The sequence below is a fragment of the Mycteria americana genome, chromosome 3, assembly GCF_035582795.1.
Source record: "Mycteria americana isolate JAX WOST 10 ecotype Jacksonville Zoo and Gardens chromosome 3, USCA_MyAme_1.0, whole genome shotgun sequence".
NCBI lineage: Eukaryota > Metazoa > Chordata > Aves > Ciconiiformes > Ciconiidae > Mycteria > Mycteria americana.
The window spans coordinates 7,096,935-7,119,482 of NC_134367.1; the positions used below are offsets into that span (position 1 = coordinate 7,096,935).

At 43.2% G+C, this 22,548-nt stretch overlaps 1 protein-coding gene across 1 annotated transcript in view; it reads right to left on the reverse strand.

Annotated features, from left to right (window-relative positions):
- ADGRF5 (adhesion G protein-coupled receptor F5) overlaps window positions 1-20,948 on the reverse strand; it is a 34,686-nt gene extending 13,738 nt beyond the window's left edge. Inside the window, exons 1-15 of the mRNA XM_075497147.1 lie at window positions 20,870-20,948; window positions 18,117-18,164; window positions 16,640-16,770; window positions 14,355-14,415; window positions 12,160-12,330; window positions 10,652-10,831; window positions 8,009-8,136; window positions 7,481-7,539; window positions 6,663-6,805; window positions 5,663-5,875; window positions 4,130-4,363; window positions 2,523-2,687; window positions 2,181-2,387; window positions 1,700-1,918; window positions 365-517 (exon numbers count right to left, since the gene is read on the reverse strand). Of these exons, the coding sequence (XP_075353262.1) occupies window positions 365-517; window positions 1,700-1,918; window positions 2,181-2,387; window positions 2,523-2,687; window positions 4,130-4,363; window positions 5,663-5,875; window positions 6,663-6,805; window positions 7,481-7,539; window positions 8,009-8,136; window positions 10,652-10,831; window positions 12,160-12,330; window positions 14,355-14,415; window positions 16,640-16,770; window positions 18,117-18,164; window positions 20,870-20,948 (2,191 nt within the window). The remainder of the gene's footprint in view (window positions 1-364; window positions 518-1,699; window positions 1,919-2,180; window positions 2,388-2,522; window positions 2,688-4,129; window positions 4,364-5,662; window positions 5,876-6,662; window positions 6,806-7,480; window positions 7,540-8,008; window positions 8,137-10,651; window positions 10,832-12,159; window positions 12,331-14,354; window positions 14,416-16,639; window positions 16,771-18,116; window positions 18,165-20,869) is intronic.
- Between the last annotated feature and the right edge of the window lie 1,600 nt (window positions 20,949-22,548).

The following is a 22,548-nucleotide window of genomic DNA, read 5'->3' on the forward strand; positions in this document are numbered from 1 at the left end:
GTTGGTGCAAGCTGGGAGCTGCATGACCACATTTCAACACAGGAGAGGAAGCCTGGTGGTGCACGCTGCAGCAGAAGGAAGTAGGGACAGAAGGTGACTGAACTGTAACTACTTGGGAACATACTGAGGCCACTGTCAAATACAGTGAAGACAAGACATCTTGTCTATTTATTTTTTAAAACTACAGGAAAATTGATATTTTCCTCGGTATTTCAAAATTTTGTGTCAAAAAAGGAGACAAAATTTCTTGGCTAACAAAAACTACTCCTGTTAGTTGTCACCAGTGATAAATTTGTGGCATCTGATTTAACAAAGACACTGGGATTTCCTATTTAACAGCTTTAAATAGTAACTTTTTTCTTACCAGGTATTAGGTGCAGTCTTATACTTGTACTGTTGACTTCCTGTCCAATGTGGTTAATAAAGTTGCAATATGCTGTGACCTCTTTCTCTTTGCTGCATTCTGTTTCTGTGTAATTGTACATGTAGCAAAACAAATTTTCTTTTTTCTTTTTCTCTGTGTGGAAGGATTGAGATAGGTTAACACAGATTTGGGGTCAATAAGCTAGCAGACAGCAGAAAGCTTCTGCAAAACATTCTTTTCTGTGGGTCCTAGAGAAAGAAACTTCCTTTGTGGAAAAACTTCCTTTCTGTATGCTGATATCCGTCTCTTACTCCCCACTTAACAAATCTTCTGGCAGCTGCTGCATGATCAGTACCTTTTCAATTACTGGTGTATGAGCAAATCCTGCCCAAACCCTCTTTTACTGTGCAGGAATCAAAATTTGCTTTAGAAACCATTTTGGAGAATACTCTTCTGCTTCTGCTTCTACCACAGGCATTTCATTTAGGCTAGGATACTTTTTTTGCTGTTCTTATATGGTTCTTTTGAACTCAGGATCTGTACCACGCTCCCATTTCTTTTCAGGATGCCTGTGCCTGAGGATCCCTGACTACAATCTCTTCAACAAGATCTTGGCATTTTTCTTAGCAGCCAGAGGACCCCTCAGTCTCCATCTGCTTTACACTTCAGCCTGTTGTTTTTGCACTGCTGTGTGTTTTCTGAGTTAGTTTAGGTGGCTCTTCTTTGCTTTTTTTCAAATTAACTGTTTTGTAACCCACTTGAAAACTTCTAGGATATAAGAACATGCCAGGGAAGCCCTAAATTTGAAGACCTAGAAGCTTAGGCTTTTGTGCTGTTAAAGATATGTTACCTGTATCCTTGAAGAAAATAGAATAGTTCTTTAAATTGCATTCTTAACGTGTTCTACATTTTTCATGAATTAGGTCATCTTCTTAAGTAATGTTTCCTTGATACTCAGTTCAAAAAAGTGGCAGAGTGGAAGATAAAGGCAAAAAAATGGAGTTCAGCAATTTCTAATCTGAACAATGATGAGGATGCTCACTTCTCACTGCCTGGCAAGGCAAACCAAACATTGAATTTACCTGTTATGTATTTATCACTACAGCAGTGACTTCAGTTGCTGTTCTGTTAATCTCAGCCATGCTCCCCAAGCATAGCAACCATTCTAAAAAAAGTCCATTACCCTTCTTTTATGCTCTCAGGAGTACTTGTAGGTTGTCATAATAGCAGTAAGTATGAATTGGTTACACAGACCTAACTGAAAACAAAAAAACCCAGGGCCTGGGTTGTGACATATAGTGCAACTAGTGATTCTGCAAGTTTATTGTTTCTTACCAGCTTGAAATTCTTTTTGTTGAACCATGAATTTAACAGTGTAATCTTCCATGCTGTTAGCACTTATGCAGCACTCAAGGGCTTGTTGCACTTTGCACTGTATAGATGCTGCAATGGGGTCTATCAGGATGTTCTGATTCAGTGGCAAGGAAATAACCTTGATTGTCACATTGGCAGAACTCTCCAAGTACTTCTGGGAGAATGTGCAGATGTAGGTGCCTGAAAGAAATGACACAAAAACCATGTCTCACTCAACAGAAGTGCTCCTCAGCTTTTGCATGGTCATGAGCCCTAATACTGAACAAGTACAGTGTTGTTGGCAACATCACGTCTTGCTGTCCTCCAGCAGTTATGATTTTAACTCTTTTTTTTATTTACTGTGGCCAGGCTTCACAGTGTTTTGCAGGGCTAGGGATGCTGTAAATGATCTGGTACGGAGATTTCATTGCCTTTGTAGCCAATACAAACCAGGTTCACTCACCGCTCCAGTCCTGTGTGGCAGTCTTCACTGAGAGCACAGATGTGCTATTTTTGGTGTACATATCCCAGTCTACTGTTTTTGTGTTATTTCCAGACTGGATTTTCCAAGTGATATTGTCATGATTGCTCACATCACTTTCACACGTTACATTGAATGTACCTCCCTCGGAAACCGATGAGTTTATGCTTGAAGATATTGTTATATGGGCTGAGACAACACAAGATAAATGTCATATTATTGAGAGTCACTTGTTATAATTATTTTCTTGCAAATGACATGTGCCATAGAGGCCACCTACGTGTTAAAGAGCTGATGGTCTGTTACATGCTACCTGACTCCTACCTCTCCGGAGGTACGTCACTCTGAAGTTTTGACTGTTCCTGGCACCGTGTTCAGTCTTCAGCTCACATGTATATGTTGTCACTGTACCTGCCTTCTCAGGTGGGCATAGTGATTCATTGATGTTGAGCCTGTATTCAGTGCAGTTTCCACTGAAACTGGAGACTCCTAGAGAGAAATAAACATTCCTTGAAGGGCTATGGATGTCCAAAAATACCTAGGCTCTGGAAATCACAAGCAATCACTCTAGCTAAGGAAAACCTTGTGGGTTTGTATGTAACCTTTGACAGCATGGCACTTTTAACTCATCGTTGCTGAAGTTCATTCACATCTTTTACTCTGGCAGCACTCACAGTGGTCTTCCAAAGGCCTGAAGACGGCTCTCAGCACAATGCTGGGCACCTAATGCCAAAACCAGTCCTGAGAGCAACAACATTGCTTGGATACCTCAGGGTAAGCCAAAATGAAGAGTATTCTGGTTCAGCCTAACCTCATTATCTGTGATATTTAGGATGAGTAAGATAAGTAAAACAGGAGTAAATACTGCAGATTTTAATGTCATCTGATTTTGAAATAAATATTTGGAGGTACTTGACAGTCATTCAACTTTAAATCTGAAGAGTGCTGGTTTAGCTATAAGAGGAAAACACCACAAAAGCTATCCCGTGCTGCAGCTGAAAGTGCATCAGGCATGAGAGCAGAGTTCCTGGGGGAAAGCCTGGCCACAGGGAATCAAGGGCAAAACAGCTCATTACAGTAGGCCAGGATCACCCCTATCTCTGCAAGCACTGCTGCACACCAGTACCTGTCCCCTGTGACTGTGCACATGAGCTTTGAAGGTTTTCTCTCATTTTGCTGTCCTGCTTTCCGCTAAATTTCATTTATAACAAATGGTTAACAATATACAGTTAATCCATACCCATGATATATTAAGAGGGCAATAGGCTGTTTATGACTACGGTTCATAGACAGTTATGAGTGTTTCTATTGATGTTATTTTGTAACTCTTTGTAACACATTTACTTGACGCTTTATTAACTCGTTATACTCATATTATAAGCAAAGTCTTATGGGATGCCGCTGACTCAACTGGCATGTGATGTATCACAACTGCAGGTGGAGAGGGAACCTGTGCACTCAGTATTTAGCTATGCTGCAGCTGTTGCAAAGTGTAGCACCTGCCTCTCTTGGTTGCCAAATGTCAGTATGTGGCATGCAGAAGCTTTTCATACCCCATGGGTGATTCTGGAGATAGTAGTAGAGACTGATGCACTTAGCCTTGCTCTCAAAACTAGACAAAGCAGAAATAAGCTTTTTGGAAAAACTCGGTATGATGCTGGTCCAGGCAGCTGTTTCCATCCAGGATGGCACATTTTTAAGCATCAATGTTTGCACAGTGCATGGAGATGCCCAGAATCCCACTGGCACATGCACAACATGTATGGAGTCTGTACCACGCTGTCCATCCATTGTCCTTCCCACATACACACACCTTTGGAGGGTACCCTGTATTCATCCTAGGACTTGGCCTTTGGGGTAGCCAATTAGGAGGAGATCTTTGAAGAACAAACAAACCTAGCAGGTGAAAGACAATCTTTTGTTAATCTTACCTGTAATATTGATTACTCCATTTACTTTCCAGTCGGCAGTAAGCGATGGTAAGTGTCTGTCAATACAACAGGACAGCAGAGGACTGTTTGTCTGTATTTCAGGACTGTTGCATGTAACATCCATGTCATGTAGGTTTGGAGTGATGTATAGCGGAGAGACTGCTATTGTTTTCGTGGCCTTGTATATCAGTGTGTGAAACTGATTGCTGTTTGTGAAAGTGCACCTATAGGAACCTGTAAAGCATAGGCAATATCTTAGCATTGAGAACACATTTTGCTGTTTTTTCCTCTACATTTGGAGTTAGGACCTGGGAGCTACTTCCACACCTAGTTTTCACATCTCCCTGCTCTGCAGTGGCTCTGCTACTTGCTAATCAAAACGTACTCTCAGGTCATCTGCAGTATGCTTTCTGCAGACTCCTGGTGCCAAATGTATCCAGATTAGGCAGCTTCAGTGTTGATAGGTACTTGAGAAGAGACCAGCGCTCTGGGACTGAAATACTTAAAATCTGACTAAGCTGATGTTTTTGGGTTCTGTATATTGGCTATAGTCCACATGGCAGCAATATGGTATGGTAAGAATTTAGACTGACTGTGCGAAAGTTTCCTACACTGAATGGGTGAGAGATAGGTGCCCAGGGTGGACTCCACAAGAGCTGGCACTCTTGAGTATAGGCATGTATGCTGCTCAGAAGGTATTGCCAAAGAGAGCGGAGTATTTATCAGCCATTTTCTCAGGCATTTGTCCCCTAATGCAGCCAGGCTTCCTTTTGAAATTGGCAATCAGAGGTCCAAACTTCCTTCATACTTTAGGTATGTGGATTCCCCTTCCTCATTGGGGTAGCCAAGTGAGTAGGCCACTTACATAGGAGTGGAGACACCAAAGTTCAGGGCATCCTTAGCCCAAAGAAGTTTGGACCCTTGACTTCTACCTTGCGTATGTGTGCCCAAATACCTGGTCACAGGCTACCCTTTTTGAAGTTCAATGTAAAATTCATGGTCCAAAGAGAAGAACTGAGTGGGAGCTTGAGTCAAACTCTGATAATAGATGGTAATTCCCCTGATAACTCCTGCCAGCAAAATGCCGCTAGTTGACCTGTTTCTGATTTTCAAGAAGCCCTAAACATGAACACATGAAAAACTGTAACTCTGAGCTCTGATTAGTTAGCTTATGTTTGCAAAGGGGGCAAGGACCATCAAGGACAAATTCAACCACAGCCTCACGTTACCACACCGAAAGGGTGGGAAGGCCTTACAGCCATGTAGTCACTGCTGTCTGCTGTGATATGGCAGTGAAGCCTGGCACTGAGAATACTCAGGCCTGTATAGTCACTTCAGGCAGTTCACATCTTACTGGCAATGCCAGCCAGTATGTAGATAATTAAAGAAAAAAAAAAACCCACCAGAAAATTATGAGGGACAGTGTATTTTTCACATTTACTCTAGGAAAAATGCAGTCACTGCATTCCTCTCTGCTTTTTATAGAACTAGCTGCTGTTTTACATCTGCTGTTTTGAGAATAGAAAATCATACCAGAATTCTCCATCGTAATGTTCTTAATTTTAAGAATCGACTTTGAGGTTCTCTGTGAAACTCTTCTTTCCATCGGATACCAGAAGCTGGGTGAGATTATCTTATCAGAGTGATACCAGGTCACATTCTCAGATGGTGAATTTATCTCACAGATTAGAGTTACTGTATCCCCTTCAAAAATGTCTACAGGACTCACAGTGAAGTTTGTCTGATCTGGGAAGACAAAGAGCAACATTCTGCATTATTGGCATTTCAGCTCACGTCTATATGGTGTCTTTCATCTCCTGGGAATCCTAGGTGCTTCACAACTAGTATGCACTCAGCATCAGTTGCTGGGCACTACCCCTGATACAAGCTATGCAATTTTCCCACAACATATTCTTCTACTATCTTTGTCAGCCAGAGATCCCAGAAGGTTTTATGCAGAAAGCCAGAAATATTATCACCACCACTACTTTCTAAGTAGATAAACTGGGAGGAGAAGCAACCAGGTTGAAGTAATCCTCTGAGACAGACAATCAAGCGCTCAGTGCACTGAGAGTGCAGCACTTGATCAGGCGACTGAATTGTAACACACTGTCCAGCAGCAGCATGGAAAATGTGCCAGGGAAGCCAGGGGGACCCCGTTCTCATGTAAACTGCAAGAGGTTTTTGTTTTGTTTGAAGAAGTGAGAAGTGCTGGCAGCCTGCTATGCTAAGAGATGTCTCAGTTCTGGAGGTGAACTTAAGGGTATTCAGTCTCTCTCCCATGGAGAGACTGCATCAGGGTTCAGCAGAGTAGCTGGAAGGATTTGGTTTTCTGTGGGAGGTACTGCGTGCATGGTCATCTCATGTAAGTCCTAAGTTTTGGTGGCACAGGCTGAAATGAAACAGCCAGAGAAATAAATGTTTTTTGAAGGTCCAGTACCAAATAATCAACAGTATAAGGTGGCTACATGGTTCAGGCTAGAAATACTAAAGTAAAGGTTGAAGGAAAATACTGAGAGAGCTTTAAACTTACTAGTTATTTCTGTTGTGAAGGTAGCTTGGTTTAGCAGGTAAAGTGCATCTAGAAACTGTGGTACAATTTTGTTGGAATTTGCTATCTGATCGAAGCTTGCTGGTCCTGCTTTTACTTCGTAGTTCACAAAAACACTTCCAGGCCTAAACAGATACAAGAATGAGAGAAGCACCAGAATTAAATATCCTTGCATATTAGCAGTCTTCTATGTTGTGGTGACCCAGCTTGCATGGCTAGGAAGGCTTCACAGGGCTCACCTGTGAAGGCTTCTGTTGTGACTCAAGACTTGCTCTGGTATACAAGAAGGTTGTGCTACAGCTCTTCCCAAAGTAAGAACACCTTTATATGACATCTCCTTCGTCTGCTGTCTATTTCTAGTAAACTCCCCTTAGAAAACCTAAAATACAGCTGCATTTAAATATGTGTGGACTCAAGTAATGTCTCTTTTATCCAGATCCAATGTTATATCCAGAGTCAATGTACTAATCCATCTTCCTGATGACCTAGGAAATGCTGTTAGGTTTACTTGCATCCTTTTCCCCTTTTGGGTGGAATTCAGTCTTTCCCACAAAAGGCTTTCATCCAGATGGAGGATGATTATGTTTCTTGGACTTTTGCACAGTAGTGAATTTTACCTGTAATCCTATTTCCATGCTAATAGTTGGGCTTTCCTTTGCAGCTATTATACTATTATTCAGTATGTATATACTGGGCGTGGGTTCTAGTCAGAGTGAATATAGTCTTTGCTGACTGGTGTCTCCTTGAGACCGGACAGAAAGATTTGTGTCTTCCAGGAAAAAATGAAATCGTTTACTTACCTGAAACCAGTTACTGTTGCCGATACAAAGCCTGGTAAACATCTGTAGCTAGCATTAAACTGTAAACAAAGACATATTACATGACATAAGTCCTCTGTATATTACTCTAGCATGCTTAAAATAGGAAACTCTCCAACGCTGAAGTTAGTAAAGGCAGGTAGCAGATCTGATAGAACAGGCCTGGTGCTCTCCGCACTGTCATGGCATAAATTTATGTTGATGTTTTCATTCTATGTGTGCTCATGTGCATTTAACCTGGGACCAATAATGTGATATTTTTTTCATGCTTTTGATGCAAAAGATTCCTAAATACTTCTCTGTCAGCCAGCATTTTAAAATGAATGGGAATATTGTCATTGCCTTTCAATGGAGGTCAGCTTTGGCCCACTTTGTAGCTACCACTGCTGCATACTTCACAGCTCCCCACAAAGATGGTGACAGTGCACCCTATTCCCCAGACACTTATGGTAAATACCATATTTCTTAGAGGGCTTTCTACCTTCAGAGATGGAAAACTAAAGTCATTACCGCTTTTTCAAGGTCAGATTTGTATTTTTTGTATAAGTCAGAAGAAGAATTCCCGAGAGCATCCGAGAAGTTTGTGTCGAGTCTGACTGACATACTCATTACAATGACCTCTCCCATACCACATGAGTCTGTAAGGAAAAGCATAAAAATAAATGTAAAAATAATCAAAAGCAATGCTTACAAAATGTTTTCTTAGCTTTTTCTTCTAACTTAACCATAGAATCTTAGAATCATATAATGGTTTGGGTTGGAAGGGACCTTTAAAGATCATCCAGTCCAACCCCCCTGCCCTGGGCAGAGACATCCAACCTGACCTTGAATAATTCCAATGATGGGGCATCCATAATCTCTCTGGGCAACCTGTTCCAGTGTCCACCACCCTCATCATAACTTCTTCCTTATGTCCAATCTAAATCTACCCTCTTTCAGTTTAAAACAGTTGCCCCTTGTCCTGTCAAAAAGTCTCTCTCTGTCTTTCTTATAAGCCCCCTTTTAAGTACTGAAAGGCTGCAATAAGGTCTTCCCAGAGCCTTCTTTTCTCCAAGCTGAACAACCCCAGCTCTCTCAGCCTTTCCTTCATAGGAGAGGTGTTCCAGCCCCCTGATCATTTTCGTGGGTTCCTCTGGACCTGCTTGAGCAGGTCCATGTCTTTCTTGTGCTGGGGACCCCAGAGCTGGACGCAGTACTGCAGGTGGGGTCTCACCAGAGCAGAGGGGCAGAATCACCTCCCTCGACCTGCTGGCCACGCTTCTTTTGGTGCAGCCCAGGGTACAGTTGGCTTTCTGAGCTGCAAGTTCACATTGCTGGCTCATGTCCAGTTTTCATCCACCAGTATCTCCAAGTCCTCCACAGGGCTGCTCTCAATCCCTTCACCCCCCAGCCTGTACTGGGGATTGCCCTGACCCAGGTGCAGGACCTTGCACTTGGCCTTGTTGAACTTCATGACATTCACACAGGCCCACTCCTCGAGTGGTCAAAGTCCCTCTGGATGGCATCCCTTCCCTCTGGCTAATCAACTGCACCACTCAGCTTGGTGTCATCTGCAAACTTGCTGAGGGTGCACTCAATCCCACTGTCTATGTCATTGATGAAGATATTAAATAGTACAGATCCTTGAGGACATCACTTGTGACTGGCTTCCACTTGGATGTTGAGCCATTGACTATAACTCTTTAGATGTGGCCATCCAGCCAGTTCTTTATCCATCTAACAGGCCATCTGTCAAACCCGTATGTCTTCAATTTAGCAGCAAGAATGTTGGGGGGGGATCGTATCAAAGGCCTTACACAAGTCTAGATAGATGACATCTGTAGCTCTTACCTTGTCCACTGATACAGTCATTCCATCCTATAAGACCACTAGATTAGTCAGGCACAATTTGCCCTTGGTGAAGCCACCCTAATCCTAAATCCAAATCTTACAACTTGCCAAGATTCATCTGTATAATAGGAACTTTGGGATTCTCCTAGTTTTCTACATCTAATTTAGATGCCTGGCATCTGCTAGATATCTAGATTCCCACTCCAGTTGATGCAAAGCTGTAGACACCTTCAGAAGGTGATATATTCAGAAGGTGATAAACAGCTTTCCTACAGTTGCTACATTGCTCCAGTTATAGAGAGTTTTGATGAATAACTTTGATCAGATACTTAACTTTTACATAGTGAAAGTTACACAGGATGAATCTCCACCCATGTTTCACTGAAATGATTGGAAAAATCCTCATTGACTTTGGGAGGGTAATATCCTCGGTGAAGACCCATCAATGGGCACAAAAACCATAAAATGCTTAGAGAAGTAATGGAATTTTCTAAGCTGGATCCATTTAAGGACACGTCCATATCATGCAGTGGAGGAGCATTGTACCTAGGGCCCTGGACTTCTAAGGGGTGTGTGACTTCCACATGGAAGAGATACTAGCTCTAGTCCTGGAAATAGTATAGCATTGTATCAATAGTATAATATTGATATGGGGCTGCCCTGTGATAAAAGCATTGCCTCTAATCAACCAGAGTTGATTAGAACAGGCATGCTGACAGCACTGGACTGCTTCCAGCTCTAGGGCTGCCTCTGGGTATTTCTGCATGCTGCCCCATCACAAATCAGAGGCAGAGCCTCATGGGGGTTTGTCTTGGATTGCAGAGACAACAGGTAGTGCTCCACCCCAGTGCTGCCAAGCCTAAGTGTCCAGTCATCAGTCAGGTTCCTAAAAACTCATGGGCACCTTGCCACGAGAGTCATGAAATAAAACCAAATACAAGATACATGCTGGGGTTTTTTGTTCCTTCTCTTCTCTTGAGCACTATGGCACAATTTGGTCACATTTGTAAGTTCCTCTGTTGAAAAGCTGATGAGATGACACTTTCTTTGCTTAGTGGAAGCTGAAAGTCCCAGAGAGGCATGTGAGTGATCCCAGGAGCTGGGGCTCCAGTATGGCACTAAATATCTGCAAGTACTTGGGTCAAGGTGGACCCACATCACAAAGATAAGAGCTCTAGACTGTCTCTACAGACTTTCCACATTCATAGGCAATGTGGTAGCCAGCTCAGTCCTGACGTGCTGCTTTTTCACACCTTTAACACTATTCTGTCTTCTAACCAGTATACGAGTTGTACAATGAAGTTCAGCACTGTTTCTCCTTACCTTCAGTCTGAGGCTCACAGTAAGGCCCGTAGAAAGGCATTTCCTTCATGTAGCCGCAGGGCAGGTCAGGTGCTACGCTGACAGAAGGGCAGGTTATCAAGTCACTGCACACCGCACTTGGCCAGGCATATCCATTTTCACAAGAACAACAGCTATTGTTCTCACCACTGGGCAGACAGACTAGTGTCAGACAGACAGACAAATACTATGAGAATGGTAAAATGGGGCATAACGTATTGCATGATATATATTTTTCCTGCTGTATCTTTATGCCAGCGATCTCAACTAAATGTTGCCCTTCTTGTGAGTTCACCTGAATGATGCAAACATGATGATCTGATGCCTTGCAAATCTTACTGTACTAATTATAAATGACTAACCAGAAATGGGAACCAGACTAGTACAGCGATAAGTCTGATTAATTACTTTTAAGTAATTGAGTGGTGATGTGAAGCCTGATACTAAAATTTTAGCTGGCATATTGGCCAGGGTCCTATGATAGTTTTCAGATTGGATATTTCTATATTGCTTGGGCTGAAAGCAAATGTATAGGCTTTTAAAGATTGTAAGAGCATGTAATGGTCATTCAAAGTCCCGCTGGCTAGTGACGTGCTGTGTCATTCTGACTATCCTGACAGACGCTGCATGAGAGGAGGTGACATTATCACCAAGTGCTTTAAAGACGTATATTCTCTCTAATAAAAAAAAAACCCAACAAAACACTTCACTGTGTAAGTTTTTCTGCTCTTAATGTGCCATTGGCAAAGTAAGATATTAACAAAGTGATTTTCACACGCTGCATGTGACCCTGAAGGTCTTTAAAAGATCCATTTGCATGTTGTTTTGAGAACCGATGAACACTTCCTTTCACTGCTTTATGGAACAGTGATAAGAAGGTACCAAATCTCCTCCTCTACTGTTGTAAATGCTTGGTGTGTTTGTATATCCTCTGCTCTACTAGTTACTTGGATGTGATGTTGCACAACCACAACTCATGTAATAAAACCTGTCTGATATCTTGCCCGGTAAGAATACGTTTAGTGAGTTATATCAGGAAAAGACTGCGTCTCATGCAGCCTGTCTCTGTCAGGGTCAGACTACAGCCTCTTACGGCGATTTACATTCCAAATGCAAGTGGAGGGAAGTAAACAGTCTGATAACCGCTGTCGCAGCTTCCTGAAACTTGAAAGTAACTCAGACTGCTTGTTAGTCAAACTGGAGCAAAATCCTTTGGCTCAGGCTTCCTCTGGCTTTGTCCCTTCCTTAGGAAAAGAAAAGCATTCAGGCCTATTCCTATTGCCAACATTATATAAAGAGGAGTGGTGGGATGCAGATAACAAAACCTGCTGTTGTGTGCTAGAGCTTCAGTCTTGTTGGGTCTTTCAGTAGGCAGCAGAGACAGTTCAGTTTTGCTGATTTCTAAGCATGATGGATGGTAAAACTGGGAGAGATCAAATACTGGAAAAAAAGCACATCACCCAGAATATAAAAATAAATAACCAACTCACCTGTTGTAATGTTGATGTTTGAAACTGTCATTTCTACATTTGAAATATTTGTTGAAAATGGAAGATTAAGGTTTTTGAAATACTCTTTGATTGGCTCCAGAAAAGATGAATCCATAAGGCTTACTTCAATGTCAACGGTGTACTCCAGAGGGGGAAGGTCAAAAGTAAGCACTGAAAGAGAAATAGCATGAGACTGCAAAGCTGTGTGTGAGGGTAGATCACAAATTGATGGCTTCCAGTTCGGCATTTGGGCTCTTTGTTGCTATTTAATGGTAGCTTAGTGTGGCATTCTGCTTAGGAAATCTTCTTGCTTCCTACTCAGCAGATATTTTGCAGGTGTTTTATCTGCTGCTTCTCTGACAAAAGCCAGATTTCTTTGGTCTCAGAGCAATAGGAAGCTGATATAAATGGCATATTATATACAGAGAAAAGCTGTCTCATCCCTTCTTTCCTTTGACTCAGCAAGTGGATAGGTTGTCAACCACAGACTGAAGCCATACAGGATTATCTTGTGACCCATGTCTTGCTAAGAGGCTTGGCATTTTTTCTACACCATGCATTTCAGCTTGCACAGAAGCTGTGCTCATATATGTCATCATATGGATGCCACCCAGAGGGACCTGGACAAGCTCGAGAAGTGGGCCCATGTGAACCTCATGAAGTTCAACAAGTCCAAGTGCAGGGTCCTGCACCTGGGTCAGGCCAATCCCCAGTATCAATACAGGTGGGGGGATGAAGGGATTGAGAGCAGCCCTGTGGAGAAAGACTTTGGGGTATTGGTGGATGAAAAGCTGGACATAAGCCAGCAATGTGAGCTTGCAGCCCAGAAGGCCAAAGGTATCCTGGGCTGCACCAAAAGAAGCGTGGCCAGCAGGTCGAGGGAGGGGATTCTGCCCCTCTACTCTGCTCTGGTGAGACCCCACCTGGAGTCCAGCTCTGGGGTCCCCAGCACAGGAAAGACATGGACCTGTTGGAGCGGGTCCAGAGGAGGGCCCCAAAAATTATCAGAGGAATGGAACACCTCTCCCGTGAAGGAAAGGCTGAGAGAGTTGGGGTTGTTCAGCTTGGAGAAGAGAAGGTTCTGGGGAGACCTTACTGCAGCCTTTCAGTACTTAAAGGGGGCTTATAAGAAAGATGGGGACAAACTTTTTAGCAGGGCCTGTTGTATAGGACAAGGGGATATGGTTTTAAACTAAAAGAGGGGAGATTTAGACTAGAAACAAGGAAGAAATTTTTTACAATGAGGGTAAAAAACAGTTGAACAGTTGCCCAGAGAGGTGGTAGATGCCCCATCCCTGGACGCATTCAAGGTCAGGTTGGATGGGGCTCTGAGCAACCTGATCTAGTGCAAGATGTCCCTGCTCATTGCAGGGGGTTTGGACTAGATGACCTGTAAAGGTCCCTTCCAACCCAAACTATTCTATGATTCTATGTCAATCTCTGACCAGACAAAAGTTTCCACCTCTTTTGTTTGTCCCTTTACTCCTGTACTGGTTTTAGCTGGAGTAGAGTTAAATTTCTTCACAGTAGCTTGTATGGGGCTATGTTTTGGATTTGTGCAGAAAACAGTGTTGATAACACAACGTTTTAGTTATTGTGGAACAGTGCTTACACAGCATCGAGGCTTTCTTTTTCCCCGCTCTGTCCTCCCAGCAAGTAGGCTGGGGGTGCACAAGAAGCTGGAAGGGGACACAGCCAGGACAGCTGACCCCAACTGACCCGTATGATGTCACACACCATATGACCTGGAGTGTGACGTCCACACCGTATGACATCACGCTCAGCAATAAAAGCTGGGGGAAGCAGAAGGAAGGGGAGGACATTCAGAGTGATGGCGTTTGCCTTCCCAAGTAACCGTTACGTGTGGTGGAGCCCTGCTTTCCTGGAGATGGCTGAACACCCGCCTGCCCATGGGAAGGAGTGAATGAATGCCTTGTTTTGCTTTACCAATTAAACTGTCTTTATCTCAACCCATGAGTTTTCTCAGTTTTACCCTGCTGATTCTGTCCCCCATCCCACTGGGGGAGATTAAGCGAGGAGCTGTGTGGTGCTTAGCTGCTGGCTGGGGTTAAACCACAACAACTACTCCCCCTTGATGATCACAGTTCAGTACCTCAGGAGATGCTGTCCCCAGTAGTGATTTCACCCTTGGCTTACTAGAAACCTGCTCTGTTACCATACATTTGTGTACGTACTGTTTCGCTTCTGTCTTTGCATCTCTGACTGGAAGCTTTCCTCTCCTAGCACGCTGTCAATCTGTGGAAAAAAGAGAGTGAAGCTCTGTGAAAAAATAAAGTGATGGTTTAGCTGCTGTTGTTGGCGTGAAATAATTAGTGAAGAAAAATACCAGCATAGATAATTTTTTTCCCTCCACCGATCTTTGCCCCTGCCTGGCCCCCTTTTCCTCTTTAAAAAGAATATTTATATCTTCCAAGCAGGGAAATGTTAAACACCAGCAGAGGGATGTACTGAGTTTTCAGGTGTCTCTTTGCATATCTCTGCAAGGCAATTGTCTCAGCTTAGCAGAAATTCTGTGTCTGAGCTGCAGACCGGCTATGGGGTTGATGCAGTGCTCTCAGTCCTGGGCCAGCCTTGCAAACTGCCTGGGAGATGCCACTCAGCCTTATCCAGAAGTGAACTCATATTACCCTTTCCTCTTTGCTCAGAGCTTCCAGCTCTGCAGCAGCAAAGCCAGCCTAAATAGGAGTAGAAAGGGGATTGAAATGTCTTGGCTCCAGCTCAGGTGTCAGGTCAGCTATTTTGTGGGCCATCAGTAGCCCACAGTTGACCAGGGCAGTGGTGGCACAATTTCAGTATGACTGGGTTCACGCAGGGTGCAGCCAAGTGAGAGGTAGACCATCTTATTTTTTTAATCATGCCCTAAAAATACATTGGCACCACAGTTAGCAAGAATGGCTAAAGAACAAGCAACGACACAGGCAGGAAATTTGCAGCTTTGCCAGTTTCTTGAGTCCTACTGAAATCTTTATTTACAGAAAGGGTGAATAGCTTGGCAACTCTTAAGTCATCTCTTTACATAAAGGAACCATCTGGTGTGTGATTAGAGCTGGGCTTCATATCGCAGCTGTGCTGGCAGTGAAGAGCCCAAGGTGCATTGGCATTTTTGCACTGCTAGGGATACCACCTTTCACCTTAGAGGTTAGCTGCAAAAGTTACCAAAAGCCCACTGTGATCCACTTCTTCCCCCAGGTTTGGTCTCAGTGGTTTCCTTTTTTAATTATTCTCCCAAACAACTATAGGGTATTGCTATGTCGTTAAATACTTCACATATTTCACACCATTAAGTGATGACTCATTTGCAGGATCAACCATGGATCAACGATGCTAAAAAATAAAGCGTTACTCTTTTCATGAAAATGCCTAAGTGCTGAGCTGGAGACAGTTTGAAAACAACAGAGCAAACAAGATACTTGGTCACTATTAGACATCTGCCGAAGGGCAGACGGCGCTGCTGGAACCAGCTATGTATTGGTTTGCCAAGACAGGGGATGGTAGCAGAAACAGCTTAAGGAGTTCCCACCTTCCTCTTCACCTCTCCTTGCCTTTTTTCAACCTGCTCGAAAAAGCCCATTGTGTTTTGGTCAGTCCATCAGAACTAAGGTCCCTGTGGTGCTAGGGGCTGAATATAGATGTTAGAATCTGTTTTGGCTTGATAGGGTTCATAATGTAGAAGACAAAAGAAGTATTTTCTGGTCTAACAATAATTGTGATAGAGTTGGTAGATTTGTAGACTAGTTTTCTTTACCAGATTATATTAACTTCCATTTGGTCAGTCCCTTTGTTTCTCTGTTCCTCTGTTGTCATTTCTAGTTAGGGACTATTTGTGCAGAAACGGTCTGTTACCCAACCCATACACAGGACAAAGCATAAAACAAATTTCCATAATTCGCACTATTGATGAAGCAGAAGAGGTATGTGAGAATTATTGAAAAAGTGGGAAACTGGAGTAAAGTCTGAGTCCAAGCACAACATCTAAACACAAGTCACTCAGGAGTGGCATTTTGGTCATGTCTACTCATCTGCTACTGTCAAGACAGTGGTGAGACTCCTGTCACCTACCTGTAAGCACCTCTGTGCCTGAGCTAGTTTTGTTGACTTACTTGGTTTCTCTCTCTCATAGGATGAGTGAATCCCATCCAGGAACAGTGCCCATGTAACTGTTACGTCAGCTTAGCTCCAGGGACAGCAATTTAAATCCCTTGCAGGCTAACACAAGTGAGAAACCAGAAGTTTTGCTCAGTTCCTTCTGGAGAGGCTTTAAGACTGGGAAGCAAGAAGAGCCCAGTTCCTGGATTTCTCCATCTCTTTTACACACTGGGGAGACTCTGGATTCACTTTCCCTACCTGACCTTATACTGACTTCCTCTAAGGTTTTGTATATGTAAAGGAGAGCTATAGCAGCTGGGTGCTACACGCAGAGACCAAATGAAAACCAATGGGGCTGGGAAAGGATACTCACTACATATTGGATGAATGGATCAAAGTTTGAGTCCTGTGATGTCTGGCAACATGCTGTGACCAGTAGAAATAGGCAGTGGAGACCTGCAGTAATCATGGACGGCATTTTGTCCAGTGACCTTGCTGTACAGCCTGAGAGCAAAATGAAGCAAAAGGATCAGAGGATTTTCAGCTGACTCACACAGTAGGAAATACCAGCACACTCTACAAAAACATTATGTTCAGACTTTTTCAGCACACTCTGCCTGATCACTCCATCCAAGACAGAGCACAGAACAAGGTCTTTAATTATTCGTCTGTCACTGTCACCAGACTGTTTCCCTCGTATGTCCTTTTTTTCATGTCGCTGTACCTACTCAAAACAGAGGGAGAAAGAAATTGCTTGGAGAAAGCAGAGTCCTAAGTAGATTCCTAACAGGGACAAATGAGGTGCTAGAAATTCATCTGCCATGAGAAAAGTTGACATTGGACCTTCAAGTATTCCTCACAGTGGTACTTGGCAAATGCACAGCCAGAACGTGAGGGAATAGTTAGAAATGTTGCTGTAAGTGAGGGCCTGTCCCGTTGCAGCAGGCAGAGCTCTGCTACTGGCCATGTCCACTCTGGGGAGGGCTGCAGTAACATCATGGGCGCACCTAGAGATTTCTGTATATTTGTTACCTTTGTATGTTTCTGTATGTTCTGAAACAATGAAGAGTGATATCTCCTGGAAAACTCCATGTAATTTTGAGGTTTTAGCATACATCTCCATTAATTGCACTGAAGTTAACAAGCAAATAACCTACAATCCAAGAATACTGACATACCAGAATATAATGTGGTGCCTGAAATCAAAACGCAGAATAAACAACATTTTCCAGCTCATGAGCTGATTTACTCAGGCAGTAGATTGGATGATGGAACATAAAGGGAGAGGCAAAACATGCATGGACCCTTACAACAGATGCTAACACATTTATGCAACCAGAGGGAATAGAGAAAGGGAGCTGAACAATACATAAAAATATGTATTTTGCTATGAATATGCACTTTCAGATTATTCCTAACAAAGCACTTCCCTAGTTCCAGAATGAACAGCTAGTAGAGAGCTACAGGAAAAGGCAGAACCCAAGCAGATTGTGAAAATCATTTTAAGAAAGGAAAGCACTGAGAAAAGACTCAAGAACAGTACTGAACAGAACCTGAGTGGATAACATCAGCTTGATTAAAATAATGAGCTTTTGTAAAATCATGATCTTTTTGCATTGAAAAGGCTGTTCATACAAACTCAGGGTTTGAAAGGCTGTGAATCACCAGGTGAAAGCAGAAAAATCAGCACCTCCTGAGGTGATGATGAACATTGGCAATGGCTGCCTATTGCCACCACACTGCATAGCAGAGCTGGTGCTCCCAAGTAGACAGGGTGCTTCACTGTGACTTCCCTGCTCAAAAGAGCCCATGACAGAAAACTATCATATGAACGTGATCTGTGGTCTCACCTTGTGAATGGATAGAGGACAGCAATGAGCTTATAGCCAAGCACTGTACTTGATGTCACTGACGTGGGTTTCCAGCAGGCATTTGTCAGGGTTTCTCATCAAAGGTGGTTCTTAGAGAGATTCATCTGCAGTGAGACTTCACCTGGATACTGACCTGGTTAAAAGACAGGAGGCAAAAGTAGGAAGAAATGATTTGCTTTTCCAATAGAGAGACGTCATCACCATTGCTCCCCAGGAAAGTGAGTGCAAGCCTGTGTCTCACCCTCTGTTCTCAACTGATGTGGAAAAGGCAGTGATTAGTGATACACCACTGTGGAAAACTTTAAATGATTGAGACTAACAAAAGCAAAGTCTGCCTGTGAGGATCTGCCTAGAGATCTCAGGATACTGAGAGACTGGGTCATGAAATTCAGCACTGATAAGTGTAAGGTAGAAAGAAATGATCCTGACATTATGTATTCTGTGATGGACTCCAAATTGACTATTACCACTCAGAAATGGGGTCTGAGGAAATGTCAACTGAACTCTGAGGAGCAATTAAAAAAGGAAGATTAATTTAAAGATATTCTAGGGTAGCAACAAGGGGAATAAAAAAAGCCAAACCGGAAAACTGTGCTCTCTAGACATTTGAGCTGACCCATAAGAGCAGTATGGCTGCTCTTATGCTCTATATAGGAATAACCAGAAAATAAGACATCTCACTGATTCAGAAAATCTTCCCACCCCACTCCAAAATCCATTTTTAAAAAGACTGTTACAGGCTTTTTTTATCCAATGGATGAATGGCTGGCAGAATTGGGGGAAAAAAAAAAAAGGTCGGGAAAAGGAAGCATCTCTTCATTTTCCTGGGCATGTCCATCAGTGTATCCAGCATTCTACAAAAGAGACTATTTTGCTGTTTTGAAGACATCACCCACTTGTGACAACCTCAAGACTTCCATGGATCTGGCTGATCCCAAGACCAAGATGGATGAAAATGGATCAAGAGAGAAACATTGCCAAGTTATAAACTGTGACACGAGTCCTTGAGATAGTGACATGACTTAATAATAGAAACACTAACAAAACAAAGATTTCTGATAGTTTTGTATATGCAGCATATGCTCACAGCATATGGTACAATAGCTTAATCTGTACAAAGAACTTGTATTTCATTGATAATGGGTTGATAAAACAGATAATAGAAAGGAAAAAAGGTCATTAAACAAAGTTTATGATTAAGTTAAACAGCATCTGCTACAGTTTTGCATGTATCTTTTGCACTGTTCACAAACTTGCATTCATATTCAAATGTTGTGGGTCAGCCTCTATTTTCAAATACACCCTTTGTACAACCACGTAGCTAAGACCAACCGCCCTGTTAATTGTATACATAAAAAGCCATATAGAGGACAACTCATGCAAATTAGAACTGTGCTGCTACTCAGGCTTTGATAGCTAGTCAAAAGTCCAAAAATCCCAAACCACTATCTAGAAATCCAGAATATTAGCAAACAAATGTCAAATTGCAAATGGGAAAAATATTAATGTCCTTCTCAAGTAATGTGGCTGTTCCCCTTGTTCATTTAATGTCTTGTTGAAAAAAGAATTGCTGCAAATTTTTCAGCAAGCAATTTCTCAAGTATCTATGTACCTTCTGTTGGTGAAACCGAGGCTCTGTGGACACATTCATCATTTCTCATACACACTGTCTTCTGGGAGGCAATAAGTATCTTTGACTTATAAAACCAAAGAAGAAGCTAAAGAAGAAGCTAAAGAAGAAGCTAAAGAGAGCTAAAGAGAGCTAAAGAAGCCCAAGTTTGCTACAGAATCTCTTTTTCTCCACAGCATTCAGACTGAAAAATGTTTAAAGTTAACTCTAAAGTGCAGAGGATTCCTAGAGGTAAATAGCAAGGTCTCACTTTAACCCAGGATCTACACGACCTCCTTTTTCCTTTTTCCGTAAGTTTCTCTTTTTCATAAATGTTGCAAAATAATTACACCCTCTCTTGCAAATCCACCCAGCACAATAGTTACTATCCCATATGTTTCAGAAAATAAAGACACCCATAGATATAATATGGTTTACCTTCTCAGGTGATTCAAATAGAAGATCTTCTAATTAGATCCATCTTAAATGTCCTCTGCTTTCTATTACAGCCCAGGCTGCTTTGATCTCTCTCAAAGGGAAACCAAGACACAGGAACTTGTATAATTAGCTGAACATGTTGTTACTGCCCAGAAAACAAGTTGCTTCTAGAGCCTCCGCTCAGTTTTCAAGTGTGAGGCTGACTAGAGGTGCCACTGCAGAAAACCCACAAGGCATTTCAAGAGGGGATATTTCCTGATACCATTCATCAGGTAATACTCATTATTTCCCCCTGCATTGACCTAAGTCCCTTAGTGTGTTATCTGCAGATTACTTTATCAAGTGGACTAACTTGTTCCGCCGCTGTTACTCACCTGCTTTGTTCTAACAAAAGAGGGTGTTGAGGGACTGAAAGCAGTAAACTCATGTTTTGTAGCTATGGCAAAGTGTTTGTGGGCTTTGACTTAAACAACAAGGGAGAAAAACCCTAAAGTTTTCCTACCTGAGCTGGCAGTATGCTCGCTGTGGGCTGGACCTGGCAGGCATTAGGGACATGTGTTGGTGCCCTTGGAGAAGCTGCACAGAGATGCAGACCTATGGCTCTGATGGCTACTGTGGAAGGTGGGGAAGAGCAGGAAATTCCCACAAAGCAGGGAAAACTCTGATGTGCTATGTATGTTTCTACCTTGAACAAAATCTGGAGCCAGGAACCCACTGCACAAACAGGGGACGTCTGTCCCAATAACAGTGGGGTCCTTGTCCATACGGTGTTTGATCACAGCTGGTTTATCAATGGAATTTGTTTCCACAGCAGCGTGTGTGAGGCAGTGACTCACTGAGCTCATGCCATGTCTGTTGAAAAGCCTGGGATTAAACTCATGTTGTAAGGGATTATTTTTCAAACAGTGATTAACTCGGGAGATAGGTCTATAGAAAGAGCTCCTGTTCCCCCACAAACTGGAAATGGTCCCTGTGGAGATCCTGACTTCTCATAAGAAGTCCATGGGGGATGATAGCCTCATGGCGTAGGCAGATGTGCCCTGGGATCTCCAGAGCCGCCATGCAGCAGCTGAAGGCCAGGTGGGACACACCAGGACATCCCAAAAGGGCACACATCTCCAAGGCAGACAACTGAGTCAAGCTGTAAATGCCACTCATTGTCACACTGCAGAAGAAAAACGGAAGCAAAAAAGTCAATGAGGTGATATGCCTTTACCACTTCTACACTAGTTCTCAAATTAAGGGGTTGTGACGTCGGGGCTGGTCCAGCAGTTACAACAGGGTCATGTTGCCTGCTGACACAGGCTGTTTCGGGAACAGGAGGGATAGCTGTCATGGAAGCACTGGGCATAGTTTGGGTTGCTCTTGGTGTTATCTGTCTAGAGTAGGAGTGGTCATTTTTGTGTTACAGTGAGCTTGGACCAGGTCTTCAGTCCTCTATCAACTGTCTGTGGTGAGTGTGCTGGTTGGTCCGTTTCTAACAGCCCTAAAACATGTCACAGCATTTTGCCTCTTGCTGGGTCTGAGTCATAAAACACAAAATGTATGTTTAGCAAAGTTTGCCCTGCAGCCTTTGCAGGTGGCAGCATTTACTAAGGATGCTAAGGATATCACGGTATGTGACTGTAAATTTCTCTTCAGTGAGCCAACTTGAGGGTGCATTGTCCTTGGCAGCAGTGCAGCCTACTCCTGTTCCCTTTTCTGCAAACCTGGTCACCCGCTGCTCCCCAAAACGTGGTGAGTCAGCCCTCAGCCTGCAATTCTGCAGCAGTTTTAAGGTGATAAACTGGCATGAATGAAGCCCTCCTTGCCCTTACAGCTTGTCCCCACTGTTGCAGTGGCATCGGTCTGGTTTATTGCCCACTCAAGCTGGTTCAGGAATCTGAACAAGCAGAAAACCGAGGTTATATCTACAGCACTAAATGCGACCACCTCTCTCTCTGCAGACAGGTTTTATGGCTGGCCTTGTGCTGGTGCCTTCCAGACCCCTCTCTGAGCCAATTTAACTCACTGTCCCTGCAGAAAACTAAACCAGCAACAAGGCATCTAGCTTGCTTTCATCTGAGCAGGTTTAATCAGCTCAGAAAAGGGCCCAGTGAGTGCCAGGGCCAGAGCAAGGAGAGGAGCACATATGTGTCCCCAGGCAGGGAAGGGGGAAGGAACAGAGGTGGGCAGGAAGGTAAAGAGAAGGAGGGGCTCTTTTCTGCCCTGGCAAGCAGGTCAGCATGAGTCCATGGTCTATCCCTACAGAAACATCTGTGTCGTTTTTGCCCAGCGTTGCTCCCTCAGCTGTCTCCTTGCAAGTTTAGATAAGCAGCAGTGCCAGCGCAGAGGATGAGGTGAAGAGGAGGGCAGGCTTAGCTT